Below are 16,235 nucleotides of genomic sequence, written 5' to 3'. Positions count from 1 at the left end.
CTCAGGTACCATGCCTGCCAGGCAGGAGAGGAAACGGAGGCTTTGAGAGGACAGTGACTTGTCCCAGGTCACACAGATAGGAAGGGGCAGGTGGGACTTAGGTCTTTTTGCTCTTAATTTCTATGTCTCCCAAGGAGAGTTTAAAAAAACTGGTAAGTGCTAAACAATGGGAAACCAAACAAGCACCACATGCCACGCAGGTGGGACCGTCCCATGGTGCAGGGCAGTATGGAACCAGCATGGAGGCGCCCCACAGAGTTACACCCAGAAGAACGGAAAGCAGAGTCCTGAGGAGATACTTGCACACCGTGTTCACAGCAGCATTTTTCCCACTGCTACCCACTGACGCATGAATGGGTAAACGGCTACTGGTGTGTACCCCTTTATTCCGCTTTAGAAAGGAAGGAATCCTGGCATGTGCTGCCACACGGATGAACTTTGAGGACATGATGCTGAATGAAATGAGCCGGTCACAAGAAGACAAGCACTGTAAAACTCTACTTATCTGAGGTACCTAGGGCAGCCACATTCAGGGAGGCAGAAAGCAGAATGGCGGTTGCCAGGGGCTGAGGGAGGGAGAGGGAGAGTTCTTGTTTAATGGGCATGGGGTTCAGATTTACAGGATGAAAAGGCTCTGGACATCAGTTTCATACCACGAGTATAATTAACACTGCTGAACTCTACATTTAAAATGATTAAAATTGTAAATTTTATGTTATTCCCTTCCCCACCACAATAAACAACAATCCATGCACATGCTAAAAACCAAAAATCAAAACAAAAAACAAAAAACCAAACCCCACCCCCAAGCCCTCAGCGATTTGAAAGGTAGGAATGAAAGGGGTTTCTCACTGCAAGAACACCAAAGCAGGAGTTAGAAACCATAAGAGATCCACTGATTATTCAAGTCACACGGTTACTTCAAGTTATTTTCCTACCCCAGAGGAAGTGTCCCAACGACATCCACATTGTACGACTCGTGCAGGCTAAACCCCGCCGAAATGCCAGTTCCCATGACCACCTAAAACAGACACAAACCCAGACGTCCTTTGCAAGTGCCACACAAATGAGCCCTTCAAACAGTGTTAGCCAACCCAAATCTGTTCTCACTTGAACTTCCAGTTTTAAAAAGAAGAACGATAGTTAGCTTCTAGCAATTCTAAATTCTCCTGACGACTCTCCCCGAAAAAATTAAAATGGACTCTACTTTTAATTTTAACTCCTGGAATGCTTTCCTTTTTATTTTGGTCTCTTCCAGAAGAGGCCACGAAACCTTTGAGGAGTTGGCTGTGCCTATTGGCTAGGTGAAATGTGTCTCTGATCACCTGGCATGAATAAAGGTCACTGAGGGGTGTATTGTGAAGGAAGGGGGGATATGATATTACAAAATGCAGATGAGTGGATAAAAAAAAGCCGTGGTACAGTTATACCATGGAATACTACACCGCTGTAAAAAAAAACACACACACAACTATCTCTTACCCTTTGTAACAGCATGGAGGGACCTGGAGAATCTTATGCTAAGCAAAATAAGCCAGTCAGAGAAAACAAGTATCACACAATCTCACTTATATGTGGAAGCTAATGAACAAACTAAACTGATGAATAAAAGAGATCAAGACATGGAAACATGCAACAGATTGAGGAATCTCAGAGGGAAATGGGGGCGGGAAAAGATTAATTTTTAAATTAATTAAAAGAGAATTTATATGCATCTATGCATAACCCCTGGACACAGACAATAGTATAGGTGAAGGCCTGAGGTAGAAGGAGGGTGGGGGGTTGAGGGAGAGTGGGGAGTGGAGTAGGTCAATGGGGGGAAAGAAGGGGACATTTGTAATCCTTTCAACATAAAAGATAAATTAAAAAAATTAAAATAAAACTAAACCAAAAAAATGCTTGGATCTGCAATCGTCCTGCTGACCCTGTTTCCAGCACCTCGTGTGGGGAGCACCCTGCAGCTGCCTCCTCCCAGTTCAGTCAGGGTCAGAGTGCAAGTGCCCATCACACACGTTTCATCATACGTAAGCTTCCTGATTGCCAGGGCATAGATTCGGTTGGTGTGGAAAGTACAACCCTTAGTGAACTACAAGAAGAAGAAAAAAAAAACAAGGAAGGAGGCAATTTTCTTCATCCTGAAGAGTTAGTGGTACGGAACTTTGAGTGGGCTACCGAGAAGGATTAAGGCTGTTCAGGGAAGGGAGCCGTCCCTCACGGTGGTGGCAGCTGCAGGGAACCCATAATGAGGTGAGCTTATCTGACACAGCAGCCTGGGAGACCAAGAGCATGAATGCTTCTGGCCCCTTTGATGAAATGCTCGCTGTTCTTTAAAATATATATATTTTAATTGATTTTAGAGAGGAAGGGACAGGGAGTGAGAGACAGATCAGTGACAAGAATCACTGATCGGCTGCCTCCTGCACGCCCCCCACAGGGGATCGAGTCTGCAACCCAGGCATGTGCCCTGACTGGGAAACGAACTGTGACCTCCTGGTTCATAGGTTAATGCTCAACTACTGAGCCTCACTGGCCAGGACAAATTGCCCCTTTTTGTTGGTCACAATTATGCCTGTCACCCTGAGTTGTATTAGTTGTGCCTCTCAATCTGGCGGGGGTAGGGTTGAGGGTAGGGGGGTGGTATTTGCCCAGAATATTCAAGTTCACAGGATAAATGTGGCTTACATTTCCATTGCCTCAACTTTATATAGTGGAAAATGATTTAAACCCTGCTTTTCGATCCACACAAACATATATATTATGAAATAGAATACAAAACTCAAAAGTGTTTTTATGGTAAAAAAAAAAAAAGAAATTTTATGTTTAAAGGGAGTCATAAAGACTCAAATTTTCCAGTATGGCTTCTCTCTCCCTTGCTCTGAGGAGAACTTCGATAAGAAATGTAAAGAACACTGGACTCCTATAATCACAATGATAAAATTCTGGAGAACCATTGCCCTGGGAAACATGAAGGACTCCACTAAAAGGAACCTGGAAAATGGACAGACCCAGGAACCCAGGCCGGGAAAGCAACCTTCACTATTTGCTGCACAATTAGGCCTTGTCTGCCTGCCTCCTTGCCATGAGGAGCGAGAGCCTCATGCTGTCCTCCATGACGAAGCGGGAACTCTGTGCCCAGCCCCAACGAGAGAATAGGCTTCGAAACTGCTAGACAGTCCTGCTGGGATGTAGACATGACCAAAGCATGGAGAAGAACCAGAGGGGCTGGTTTCCTCCTGAGCTGTAATGCTGGCCTGCTGTTTTTCTTGGCTCAAACTTTTGGCTAAATTTGACACCTATATTTTTTACTTTTTGTCCTTATGGTTCTCAAATTATGCACCAAGGTGTCCCAGGGTACCAAGGGGAACTCACCAGGGATAGAACTTTCAAGGGGAACAGTGACGTGTGTCAGACACTATGCACACATCTAGTTTGAGGCAGTTCAGTTTCCACATCAGCTCCTACTACATTCCTTTTGATCACACTCTGTCTTTGCAAAGCTGGGCATTCAGTGGTGGCTGGGGTAGAAAGCAGGTACCACGCAAAAGCAAAGTGAAAGGGAAATGGAGGGTAGTGGTGCCCATCTGACGTGAGGATTTGTGAAGTGGACCTATTCCCATTAGTAAGTAATTGCGGTTATTTAACAGCGTGATAAATATATAGTTTATTTCAATTTAGGTGCATTATTTTTACAAACAGTTCCTAGGCTGTTAGACATAAATACACTGCTTAGACCTAACTGCTCACTCAGTGAAACTGTTAGGTTATTTCTTTTGGCCCAGGAGTGCCAGGATCCAAGAAAGTTTGGGAACTTTTTTTGTTTTTTTGCTCTTTTCCAAATTGAAACAGCTTAATTTTTTTCAGGTTATTACAGTTATGTGTTCATTACAAAAGAATTAGACAATAAAACACTGAGGCAGAAAAATGTTCCCTAATCTCATCACTCCCTGGTAATTCCTATTAAAATATTTACAGAGTCTTCAGCTATATTTTAAAAATCATCCGTTCAGTGCTCTAGTGATTTTTCTTTCTTGTCAGTGTATTTGTAAAAGTTCCCCTTTCCAATCCTACCCTTCTCTTGGCAGAACTGAGAGGTCTAACGCTCTGTCCCCTCCCGCTCCCTCCCGCACCCCCCTCAGAAATAGCTGAAAGTTGACTTACCGCAAAGAACTCTAAAGGAATGGGTGCCGGCAATTTCTCTTTAAATCTCTCATTAAACTCCTTGCCACCCAACAGCAAACCAAAAACCATCAGCCCGACGCCTAGGGAACACACGTTGAGGTTTTTAACATTCTGCAACACAGCAACCGTACTCTGCAACACAGTGAACACTGGGCTTTACTTCAGGCAGCTGGACGGAGGGACACAGTGCACTAATTCCCACAGCAGCCCAGCACCGGGCCTTCTTGTCAAGAGCTCTCAGGCTCAAATTGCTCTCTTTGCAGCTTCCCCCAATTTGGAGCCTTTTGTTCCTCATCAGACAACTTTAAAGCTGAATTCTTATCCAACAATCTTACAGTGTTCTTTGACATGCTCATGTGTCAATGGAGTAGTTATTATAAAATTCAGAAGAGTAACCCTTGCTCTGAGTCCTGAGAAAGGATTAGGGGCTGATACCAAAAAAATAATACAAAGGTAAAGACACAGAAAACTTCTAAGAGCTGAAAGAGAAATCATGGTTAGCAGATGAAAGAGGAATCAGGTGGGCTTTGAAGGCGAGAGGGTGCTGAAGTTTGAAAAGACGCCCAGGGGAGTTAAAGAAGCCCTTTAATTTTATCCTAGGCTTGCAATCCCAGCACCCCAAATACAGTCAATTCACACGTTTCCTAGCAATGCCTACAGCTACGCAGGTCCCTCCTGTTCTGTCTCCTGGGTGACGAGGCATTTTGAAAAATCTCAGTGTAAGAAGTATGCTACCAGCTATTATGGGAAATGAAGAATTTAGTTATTTAAGGAATGTTCCTACAGTTTGATTCCATTTGAATCCATCCAGGACTCAATTTAAATAGCACCCCCCCAAAGTGACTTTCCTAGACCCCTAATCTAAAGGTCTCCCTATCCAGCTTTCCTAGTAGCCAGTGCCTTCTCTTCACAGCTTCGAACAATATTGTAATCAATTACACATTTATGCCATGAAGGGCTAACTATTGGTCTTCCCATTGGACTAAGTTCCAAGAGAGCAGCGGCCATGTCTGCTCACTCACTGTTGGGCCTAGCACAGTGTCTGGTACATAAATACCTACCGAGGTGGTTTGGCCCAAGAATAGCTTTAGCATCATCTCATAGGTTCCCATAGCACTTTCACTGTCATGTGGTTCTAATTATGTAAACATTTCTTTTATCCATGGGTTACTCAGAAGTAGGTGTTCTTTGTTTTTGTTTCTAAATGTATGGGAGTTTTAAAGCTATATTTAATTATTGATTACTAATTATACTATACTGTGTGAAAATATACTAAATTTATAGAATTTGTGATCAGTTTCACTTGTAAGTTTCAACACAATTGGATATTAGCATTGTTCCCTATGTGCTTGTAATGAATTTATATTTTCTCTGAGTTGGGTGCAAAGGTCTATATATTTTTTATTAAACTGGTTAATTGTGTTAGCCCAGTGGTTGGCAAACCGTGGCTCGAGAGCCACATGCAGCTCTTTGTTTTGTTTTTTAATTTAATTTTTTTTATTAAATTATTATCTGTGTACATATTTTACCATTGCCCGCCCCCCCCCCCCCCCCCCACACACACACACACACACACACGCAGCTCTTAGGTCCCTTGAGTGTGGCTCTTCTACAAAATACCACGACCTGGGCGAGTCTATTTGGAAGAAGTGGCTTTAGAAGAAGTTGATATTTGGCTCTGTTGACTAATGAGTTTGCTGACCACTGTGTTAGCCAAATCATTTATAGGCTTATTTTTTGCCTGCTTGGGTAAGCAGTTTTTGAGAGTTAGGTTCTCCTATAACGCTTTTAAATTATTTGTTAGTTCCCAAAGAGAATACAATTCTGTCTCAAGAAAAAGCTGTCTTTCCAGCTAATGAGGGTGAAGGTGTAGCCACCAAGTAAAGACATAACAAATAATTTCTTGTAAGGCAGGCAGTATCGTACATTAATACAATGAGAGTGTAAGGTTTAATTCATTTTTGTAGTGCCTTTTTTCAGAAAAGCTTTAGCATAACTAAGTTTTCCCCATTGTATTAAAATTCTTAGAAAAAAGAAAAGTGAGCCTCGAAGGTAAAAGAGATATAGAAGAGGGAAAAGGAGGAAGGGAAAACTAGGACCAGTAAGTTGCTTACTTACATACACCACTGAAAAGATCCCGCTGTACCGCTTTGTTTTGACTCCGAACAGGTATTTTAACATGGAGGTGAAGACGTGCACAGCCGCCGCCGTGGTAAAGCCTCGCACCAGGGGCTCTGTGAGGTAGATGGCCACAAATCCAAACCTACAGACGCCTAGGCAGAACTGGTTTTTTTTTTTTTTAATGACAAAGAAACAAATAAATCATATGAGAGATCAGGAAATGAAAACCAACAGAACACACATGAATTTCTTCCTGGACCACTTTCTAACACTACACATTTGCACCTGACACAGTTAAGCAGCAAACAAATCAATCACTGATTATACAAAACAAAACAAAACAAAACAAACAAAAACACTGGAAGGTTTGGAATGGCTTGGAGTCCCAACAAGCGTCAGGCACACTCAGAACCGGGGACACGTGAGTCAATGTCATTTCCTGTTCCTTCTGAGAAGCGTCTTCCCATCACTAACCAATTCTGCTTCAAGCTTTCCTTGCTTTTGGAATCTTTAAAGTACCCAGTTGAGGCTTGGTAGTTCCTAAAACGTACCAACTTCAGGAGGGCATATCATCGGCCTGGTGCTCCTGAGTGCTGGGAGCTCTGAGCTCTGGGAACTTGCAGGCTGATCCTACCCACCCAGTAGACCAGCCAAGAGCGCTCAACAGGTATTTGTGAAATGAACAAACGAGAGCCCATTCCCCGCCTCTGAGTCTTACCTGAATGATTCCTGTGAGTAAGGTCACTGACATGGCGACTTTCACTCTCAAGGCGTCTCTGGCTTCCGTACCGTTGGTTGCGTTTACTCCTCCCGGGATGACTATATCATCTGGGACCAATCGAACAGCCACGCCGCCAATCATCAGGCTAATTACAGCAAACGGACCTGAAATAGTGACGCGTTAATCAAGGAAATCGGCTTCAGTGTATCTGATGTGATTGTTGCCAGTACTCTAGAACAGTGTTTCCCAACCTTCTCTCATGATGAGAATCACCTGGTGGAGTTGTTAAAACACAGATTCCTGAATCCCAACTAAGAAGTGCTAAACTAGAATTTTTGGGAACATATAGGTAAAATTGTATACTTAACTAGTGCTCTAAGACAGATTTTATATACAGAGCACTAAGTTAGGTATGCAATTTTACCTATATGTTCTCAAAAATCCTAGTTTAGCACTTCTTAGTTGGGATTCAGGAATCTGTGTTTTAACAACTCCACCAGGTGATTCTCATCATGAGAGAAGGTTGGGAAACACTGCTCTAGAGAACACGGGGAGGTCAATAAGTCATCACTGAAATAAAATTGCACTGTTCTCCGTAAGCATTAAACCACTGCTCCCGGTTTATATGTAAACTGTGTGTGCAGATCGTATTCTCCAAAAATGACCATGATGACATCTTCCACCCCACAGACTCTTCTAGAACTTTGACATTTCCCTATGAAGAGATAGACTAATTTTTAATCCCCCTCTCCTTGAATCTGAGTGGGCTTGTGACATATTAGTAACCAAAAGAATGCTCTTACCCTATGAGACAGCCTGGAGGGACCTGGAGAGCATTATGCTAAGCGAAATAAGCCAGTCAGAGAAAGATAAGCATCACATGATCTCACCCATAGGTGAACAAATCTCACTCTAATGAACAAAATAAACTGATGAACAAAACACATCCAGAGACATAGAAGCGTGGAACAGACAGGCGAATCTCAGACGGGGTGCGGGGGTGGGCATGGGGTGGGGAGAGATTAACTGGGGGATTTATATGCAGATATGCATAGCCCATGGACACAGAGGATAGTGTGATGAAAACCTGGGAGGGGCAGGTGCGAGATGGAGGGGTCAATGGGAAAAAAGGGGGGCATTTGTAATTCTTTCAACAATAAAGGTACATTTTAAAAAATGCGGCAGAAGTGATTCTGTTGACTTCTGAGGCTTGGTACCAAAAGGTGATGCAGCTTCCACCTGAGAGCTGTTACACTTGCTCGTGCTGCAGCCCTGAGCGTGAGAAAACTCCATTAGGACCATGTGGAGAGAAAGGAGAGGAGAGGGGAGCTGAGAGAGAGAGGGAGCAGAGGGCAAGAGGAGAGGGTGAGAGGGAACAAGAGAAAGAGGTTCAGGCTTCCTGTAGTTGCTCTAGCCCCAGCTCCCTTCTGACTCTCAACTACATGAGACCCTGAGCCAGCCCTGCCCAGATGAGCCTTTCCCAAATCCCGACCCACAGGAACTGTGCGACACAATGAAATGACTCCTATGCGTTACCTAGAATGGGCCTCTGAAACATTGTACCTGTGTTTGCTGGGGGCTGCCTCATGCAGCACCAAGGCTATTATGAAATCCCTATAAAGCTGATCCTAAATTCACTAACTACAGGGAACCCGGAGCCTAAAGTCAGATAAAAATGCAATACACGTGTGGTAATTAGGAACTTTCAGTACCACTAATAAAAAGAAAAACCAGGTGCAAGGAAATTGTATTATGAATTAAAACACTTATTTCACAGATTTTAACTACTGCTCTTTGTACACAAGAAAATTGTCCTTCCCTCCCCCCCACCCCCGCCCCATTATACCAAGATGATAAGAAAGCTATTAGTTCTACAAATCTGGGGGGTTGGGGGGGAATGTATTTTAAAGTACCTGCTGGGTATGCAGTAACAACTTGTTATTAAGCAGATGTTCTAATAACAAACATGCTATGTCTTTGGCACATTGCAAAGCTGAACAATCCAAACAGAAAGGCACTAGCGTATCAAGTATAAGCTTTTACCTATGGATATGTGTCTGGAGGTTCCAAAAAAACAATACATGATAACAGGGTAAAACGAAGAGTACAGGCCGAACACCGGAGGCACAGCTGCCAACATCGCGAAGGCTAAGCCTGTGGGATTAAACACCAGACAGAGGGAGGTCATTAGAAAAGAGGTTTACATGTATTTTCCTCTTGGTTCTTTATCGCTGATGAACACGTGACCACCATGTTAACTTAAGCAGAGTGTCCTCACTGGTCCACTCCTCTACCCCGAACATACACATGATCCTGCCTTGTGCTCAGAGAGTCCAGGCTGGGATCTCCCCAGTCATCTCCTGTTTTCCAGAAGTCATAGCCACCTCTAATCGACTCCCCACATTCATTCTGGTGCCCCTCCCACCAACCAAATCTGTTCCCTAAACAGCTGTCTCAGCGACCTCTTCCAAAGGCAATCCACGTGAAAAGCACTCAGAATGAATCCAAAAGTGGCTAACAAGGCCAGGCTGACCTGCCCCTACCCACCTCACTCCTAGAACACTGCCTTTCTGTTAATTCTGCAAATCACGTTTTCAAACACCCAATTCTTTTTCTGCCAAGCGCCTTCACACATGCTGTTCCTTCCTTCATCCTTTTTATTGTTTTCAAAGAGAGGAAGGGAGAGGGGCACAGGGATAGAAACATCACTGATGAGAGAGAATCACTGATCAGCTGCCTCCTGTATGTGCCCTAGTGGGGATTGAACCCACAACCCCGCAGGTGCCCTGGCTGGAAATTGAACCCTGACCTCCTGGGTTATAGGTTGATGCTCAAACATTGAGCAACACCAGCTGGATATCTCTCATTCTTTACCTGCTTCCTATTCATCTTTTAGGTCTCAGCTCACGTCTCATTTCCTTAAAGAGATTTTTGTGATTTGCCTTCTTAAACTAGGTCTCTCTGTGATTATCTCATAGTATCCTGTATTTTCCTTCATAGTGTTTAACATTATATATATATATATATATATATATATATATATATATATATATATATATATATATATATATATATATGACTAATTTGGAAAGTGTCCCCATGGGAGTTCAACTGGGAGACCTGGAGTTCTATCACTTGCTATGATGTGTACTGACCACCAGGGGGTGGCACAGCATGAAGGAAGGCTCCAGCCAGCAGCTGGGGAAGGGAGGCCCCTGATCTCCTGCCAGGCCTAGGGACCCTAGCCATACACGAATTTCATGCACCAGGCCTCTAGTTTATATATAAAAATGTATATGTGCTTTTATTTGATTCAGGTCTCTGTCCTTGATTAGGGAGTTAGTTCCATGAAGGCAGGGAGGGACAAGCAGATCTTGATAAACAAGTGTGAACAGATGAACAAATTAATGAGATGTTCTTAGATTCTTAATATCACATATAAAAATCACACAGATGCAGAGGATTTAACATTTCATGATCTCATGCAATTAGAATATGAACTTACCGTCAAAAACCTTAATGATGACAACCCCAAGAGCATTTCACAGAGTGACTGATTAACCTAGCCAGTTCCTAACTGTACTGATCTACAAGACAATATCACCATATTCTATTTCTACTACTCCTAGCTCTGGGGCTTTTTAAGGGTTACTTTTTTTTTTTCTTCTAGAGAATTCTTTCAGACAGGAAAAGGCTACTAGAATGATATGATTAAAAACTATGAATTTGCAATCATGATGAAATTGAGCAGAAAGGTCAAGCAACTGTTTGAGGATATGGTAGTAAGAGAAACAAACAAAAACAATAAATATATTCTACTGACCTTGAGGAAGCTGAAGCACCCCTGTGCTGATGCCTGAGACCAAGTCACCCAACACATACTCCTTGAATTTGTATGCTGGCAACCACTTAGTTATGGGTAAGAACATATAAATGATGTTTCTTATTTTCTTAGGAGTACATCTGGGAGGACAAAAAAAAAAAAGACAGAGAAAAAAAATGAGGAACATTTCTGTAGAATTTGAACCAAGGCATTTTCCCTTCCTTTTATCCTGGAATGGTAAGAAAACATTCACGCTGGTGCTGAGGATAACCTTTCCCTCGGCAGAGATGTTCCCATTTGCTGTTGTTGGGAACATCTAAATCTGCTCCACAATAGTGCTCTACAACTGACCATGAAAAAAGAAGAAAAATTTAGCTCCAGAATAATTGAGATAACTCAGATAATAGATACAATCCTTATTATACTTTCTGTGTTGGCATAAAAGCGAAGTAGAGGAGTAATTTACTGATTGAGTTAACTTTTGAAGAATGTAGATCTACTGACCAGCATCTGCCCATTAGTTTTCCCCTTTCCTTATAAAATCAAGAAAATTTATACAGGTGTTTTGAGTTTTATTAACATATGTCCCTTGCTTTAGGGCAGTGTTTCCCAAACTTCTCTCATGATGAAAATCACCTGGTGGAGTTGTTAAAACACAGATTCCTGAATCCCAACTAAGAAGTGCTAAACTAGAATTTTTGAGAAAATATAGGTAAAATTGCATACTTAACTTAGTGCTCTGTCTATAACATCTGTCTTAGAGCACTAGTTAAGTATACAATTTTACCTATATTTTCCCAAAAATTCTAGTTTAGCACTTAGTGCTCTGTATATAACATCTGTCTTAGAGCACTAGTTAAGTATACAATTTTACCTATATTTTCCCAAAAATTCTAGTTTAGCACTTCTTAGTTGGGATTCAGGAATCTGTGTTTTAACAACTCCACCAGGTGATTCTCATCATGAGAGAAGTTTGGGAAACACTGCTTTAGGGTCTTTGATTCGGTAAACTCAAAATACCATTTGTCACTGGGGTGTAATAGCCGAGTCTATTATGCCTGGTTGTCTTGGTTAACTGGAAGACCAAGCTGATAAAACCAAGGCCTTGCATTTAATCCCTTTGGGCCTTGGCCAATTTTATTGCCAGGCTACGCCAATGATCAAAGACATCACCGAGTAACGGTATGGACAGATGAGTTCTATGGCCACTGTGAAAATTTTAAGTGTTCCCTGTGACAAGGAAACAATTTGTTCCATTCAAAATATAATATATTATTGCAGCATGCATGGTGTTTTTATAAAGTATCTTTAGTGGTTAAGAGTATTTGGCAATTTGATGAAGGAAAACAGTAGAAGCAAAATATGATACAACTGTGGTAAGAGCAATAAATTTGAGTAAAACAAACTAGATTTGATACCTTGTTTAGAAAATTGAGTTATTAATAATAGCTACACTTATATATAGTATTTGCCATATGCCTAATCCGCTAGTAACTATGATGTAAGCACCATTATTCTATCCATTTTACAGACCAGGAAACTCAAGCACCCAGCTGGTCGGTGGTTGGGACTAGGATTATGGCTCAGAGAGTCTGACTCCAGTGCATACATTTTTCACCTCTCCCGAAAGGTGAAGCTTAAATGAACACAGAACACAGAAGGTGTAGTATCAAGGGTTCTGGAGGCAGTAATCAAATGGTTTGGTTTTGAAGTTTGGGAGCTATCAATAGGCACACATGTATTGACATTCTGACACCTGCAACATGGCTATGCATGTGTCTCCAAAATTAAGAGTCACAGGACAGTGAGGGTCCTTGCCAGCATAAGCTGGGGATTTAAATTCAGAGTTTTGCCAAATGGGGTAGAAGTCAAGGGCAGAAAAAAAGAGAATGGCTGGAGCATTCTCAGAGACAAAGGAAAGAGGTGGATATTCTGAATGTGGTGGAGAACTGGAAGTGGATTATTTACAGGAACCTTTACACACAATCCCTAAGGCACAGTAGGAATTTAGTAAGTATGGTGAAATACGTAATGAAGCGCATGCTCAATCGCGGAGAACCCTGTGGACAGTTCAGCAAATCACGAGTGCTCACCATTCCCCCCCCCCTCCATTTTGCCAGATTTTCCTTATACACTTGACCTTGTGTCTCTCACAACTGAATGACAGAATAAAGGAAACAGGTTAAAACACAACATACGTGAATGCCTGTTTTAGCTTATCCCCAATGGAATCCGGAATCTTCTCCTTCGTGTGCAGTATTTCCTGGAGGGCCAGATGACTATAGATAGGCCTGTCCACATAGTACTTCTCGGGCGCTGCAGGGATTTCAGTTTCTTCAGCATGATCCATAGTACTCTGAAATTATTCATCAACAGCAGGAGACAAGCATTTCCTGAGTGTCACTAGGGAGAAAAAACAAACAAACACTATTTCAGATGCCAAAATTCAATTGGTGACTGTTTTTAAGTATCTCTTCCTTGTGGTATACTAAGTTCTTCTGAAGGCTTCATCTTTGGACATCCCAGACTACCTAACATAGTGATCTGTACCTAGTAGGTACTAATAAATGAAATAAAATAAATAAAAATCAACCCCCAGTTCAATAAGTTGCTCATTGACCAACCATAGGACATCATGAAAAAAATATGCTTAGGTCCAAAGATATTGAAAAATTTAGAGTCTAAATAAAGAAGAATTCTAGCAGCAAATGCAATCAAGTACCAATAAGGATGATATGAAAATATTAGTCTGGAGAAAGGATTTTTGCAGAAGAATCTGACAAATAAAGATTGTATGTTTTTGTTTTGGGCTAACTTTTTTTAAAAAAATATATTTTTATTGATTTCAGAGAGGAAGGGAGAAGGAGAGGGCGATAGAAACATCAATGATGAGAGAGAATCATTGATTGGCTGTCTCCTGCATACCCCACACTGGGGATCAAGCCCACAACCTAAGTATATGTGCTGACTCAAAATCAAACCATGACCTCCTGGTTCATATAGGCCGATGCTCACCCACGAACCACACTGGCTGGGCTGGGCTAACTTTTTATGGCCACTACAGGAATATCACAATATCCAAGAATAACTGGGCTGAGATATGAGCAGAGTTTGACGCATGGCAGTGCTACCACTCTGCCTTCTAGCTGCTCCCCACTTCTCCAAAACCTTACATGACAGTGTTGTAGAAATGTTTAATTCAGGAAAATACCAAGCTTAGAGTCCCATTCACTCTAAGAAATGCCATTTCTTTCCCCTCACTCTCCTTCAATTCCTTTCCACACATATCATTGTAGCTTTCAAAAGCCTGGTTTTATGCTCTGTTTCTCTGAAGTCTCCCCTCACCTCTAATCCCCCATAGATGTGTCTATAGTTGCTACTTTGCATAATTTTCCATTTTTCTCCCACTGTATTATAATTATTGGTCTCCTCTTCTAGACTGTAAATTCCTCCAGGCAATACCATATTCTGAATTCACGGGATCTAGCTCAGGCACTCAGGAACAGTTGAATGAATAAAATCTTTGGATTGGTGCCTCATGATTGTTGATAATGTATGCCAGGCTTCCTCTCTGTTATAGCACAGTGCAGAAGGTTAAGTCTATTTTAAACACTTTAACTGTATTGTTCCTTTTGGACACTTCCTCCTTGGTCTTCTTCTGGCCTATTTTTAGAAAGGTTATTCCTTCCTTCATGTAGCCACTCCAAGAAAAAAGACCAGATAGAGCTGATAAAAATCAGACTGTTTTTTTTGTTTTTTGTTTTTTCCCCCCTATTGCAAAAAAGTCAGCTTTACCAATGATTTTGCTCTTAACACATATTTACTGTTGTCAAAGGTACAAGTAACGATGACCATGGTCTAAGGATATTGTATCATCTACAATGCAGTGGTGACCAAATGTGGCCACTCACTTCAATCGTCTGGGGAAAGGTTCAAAGTACTGCTGCCGAGCCCAACTGGTGTGACTCAGTGGTTGAGGGTCAACCTATGAACCAGGAGGTCTCGGTTCAATTCCCAGTCAGGGCACATACCCAGGTTTTGGGCTTGATCCCCAGTAGGGAACTGGCAGGAGGCAGCTGATCAATGATTCTCAGTATTGATGATTCTATCTTTCTCTCCATCTCTGTTCCTCTCTGAAATCAATAAAAATATATTGCAAAAGTAAGAGTTCCTTTAAAAAAAAAAAATGAAGTACTGCTGTCGAGTTCTCACTCTGACTCTTCTGAATTAGGATTCCCATGGGTGGGGCCTAGACGGTGGACATTCACTCCATGTGGGTGTGGGCATGCATCGCTGTATCACTGTATCCGTGTGGGGACTTTTTCTTAAGATTTTCACTTTATTAAGCAGGGCAATTAGATGTATGTTTTTGTTTTGTTTATATTTTATTGATGTTTACACAGAAAGGAATTGAGAGGGATAGAGAGTTAGAAATGTCGATGAGAGAGAAACATTGACCAGCTGCCTCTTGCACACCCCGCGCTGGGGATGTTCCCACAACCACGGTACGTGCCCTTGACCGGAATCAAACCCGGGACCCTTCAGTCTGCAAGCCGATGCTCTATCCACTGAGCCAAACTGGTTTCAGCTAGATGTATGTTTTGAAAGTTCCCTGGGAAATTCGGATGATCAGTGAGGTGGGTATTTGACATGTACAAAAATACTGGCTTTCAATTCTGCCTGAAGCCAGAATCTTTTAGAAAACAACAATGTCTGGGCACTACACCAGACCAATTAAGGCAGAGCTCTAGCAGCGGATATCAGAGAACTTTTAAAAAAGCATCCTAAGAGTCCTGGCCGGTTTGACCCAGTGGATAGAGCGTCAGCCTGTAGACTGAAGGTGCCCGGGTTCGATTCTGGCTAAGGGTGCATACCTGGGTTGCCAGCTCGATTCTTGGTAGAGTACATGCAGGAGGCAGCTGATCAATGATTCTCTCTCATCATTGATGTTTCTATCTCTTTCTCCCTCTCTGAAATCAATAAAAATAAAAAGTAAAAAAACATCGTAAGATGATGCTAATAAAAAGAATTAGGAACCACTGGTTTATGACCTTTAAGAGACAGGAAAAGACATACGAAAAAGACAAAGCAAATCATGAAGAAACATTTGAACACAAGAGCCATTTATATGATTTTAGAAACAATAATAAACCAATGACATGATTAAAGCCACATGAGATCCTTTTAAAAAAGTGATCTTTGTAATATATGATATGCTAGAACATAATATAGTAAAGGTTAATATAGAATGCTTACTCAAAAGTACATGAAATAAATTTTGAAGAGGAATTTGAACTATAAATTAATATAAGTTAGCCGTAAAAATGGTGCTTTGAGTTTGACATTTTAATTTAGGGAACTGGTTCCAAGGCCTGGCTGCACCTGGGCAGC

At 41.8% G+C, this 16,235-nt stretch overlaps 1 protein-coding gene across 3 annotated transcripts in view; it reads right to left on the bottom strand.

The window, feature by feature from the left end:
* Positions 1 to 13,194, bottom strand: part of SLC26A5 (solute carrier family 26 member 5) — a gene marked incomplete at its 5' end in the record, with an annotated part of 31,966 nt that extends 18,772 nt beyond the window's left edge. For 2 of the 3 annotated variants that reach the window (XM_084896944.1, XM_084896945.1), the window contains 7 exons: positions 939 to 1,021; positions 4,159 to 4,311; positions 6,298 to 6,462; positions 7,019 to 7,185; positions 9,065 to 9,175; positions 10,845 to 10,984; positions 13,043 to 13,194. In XM_084896944.1, the coding sequence (XP_084753070.1) occupies positions 939 to 1,021; positions 4,159 to 4,311; positions 6,298 to 6,462; positions 7,019 to 7,185; positions 9,065 to 9,175; positions 10,845 to 10,984; positions 13,043 to 13,194 (971 nt within the window). The remainder of the gene's footprint in view (positions 1 to 938; positions 1,022 to 4,158; positions 4,312 to 6,297; positions 6,463 to 7,018; positions 7,186 to 9,064; positions 9,176 to 10,844; positions 10,985 to 13,042) is intronic. The other variant, XM_084896946.1, reaches the window with a different exon arrangement.
* Positions 13,195 to 16,235: the final 3,041 nt, after the last annotated feature.

The sequence above is a fragment of the Pipistrellus hanaki genome, assembly GCF_964339955.1.
Source record: "Pipistrellus hanaki genome assembly, chromosome: 10".
Lineage (NCBI taxonomy): Eukaryota > Metazoa > Chordata > Mammalia > Chiroptera > Vespertilionidae > Pipistrellus > Pipistrellus hanaki.
Note: the sequence above shows the minus strand (reverse complement) of the source record. Positions and strands in the feature narration are given on the sequence as shown.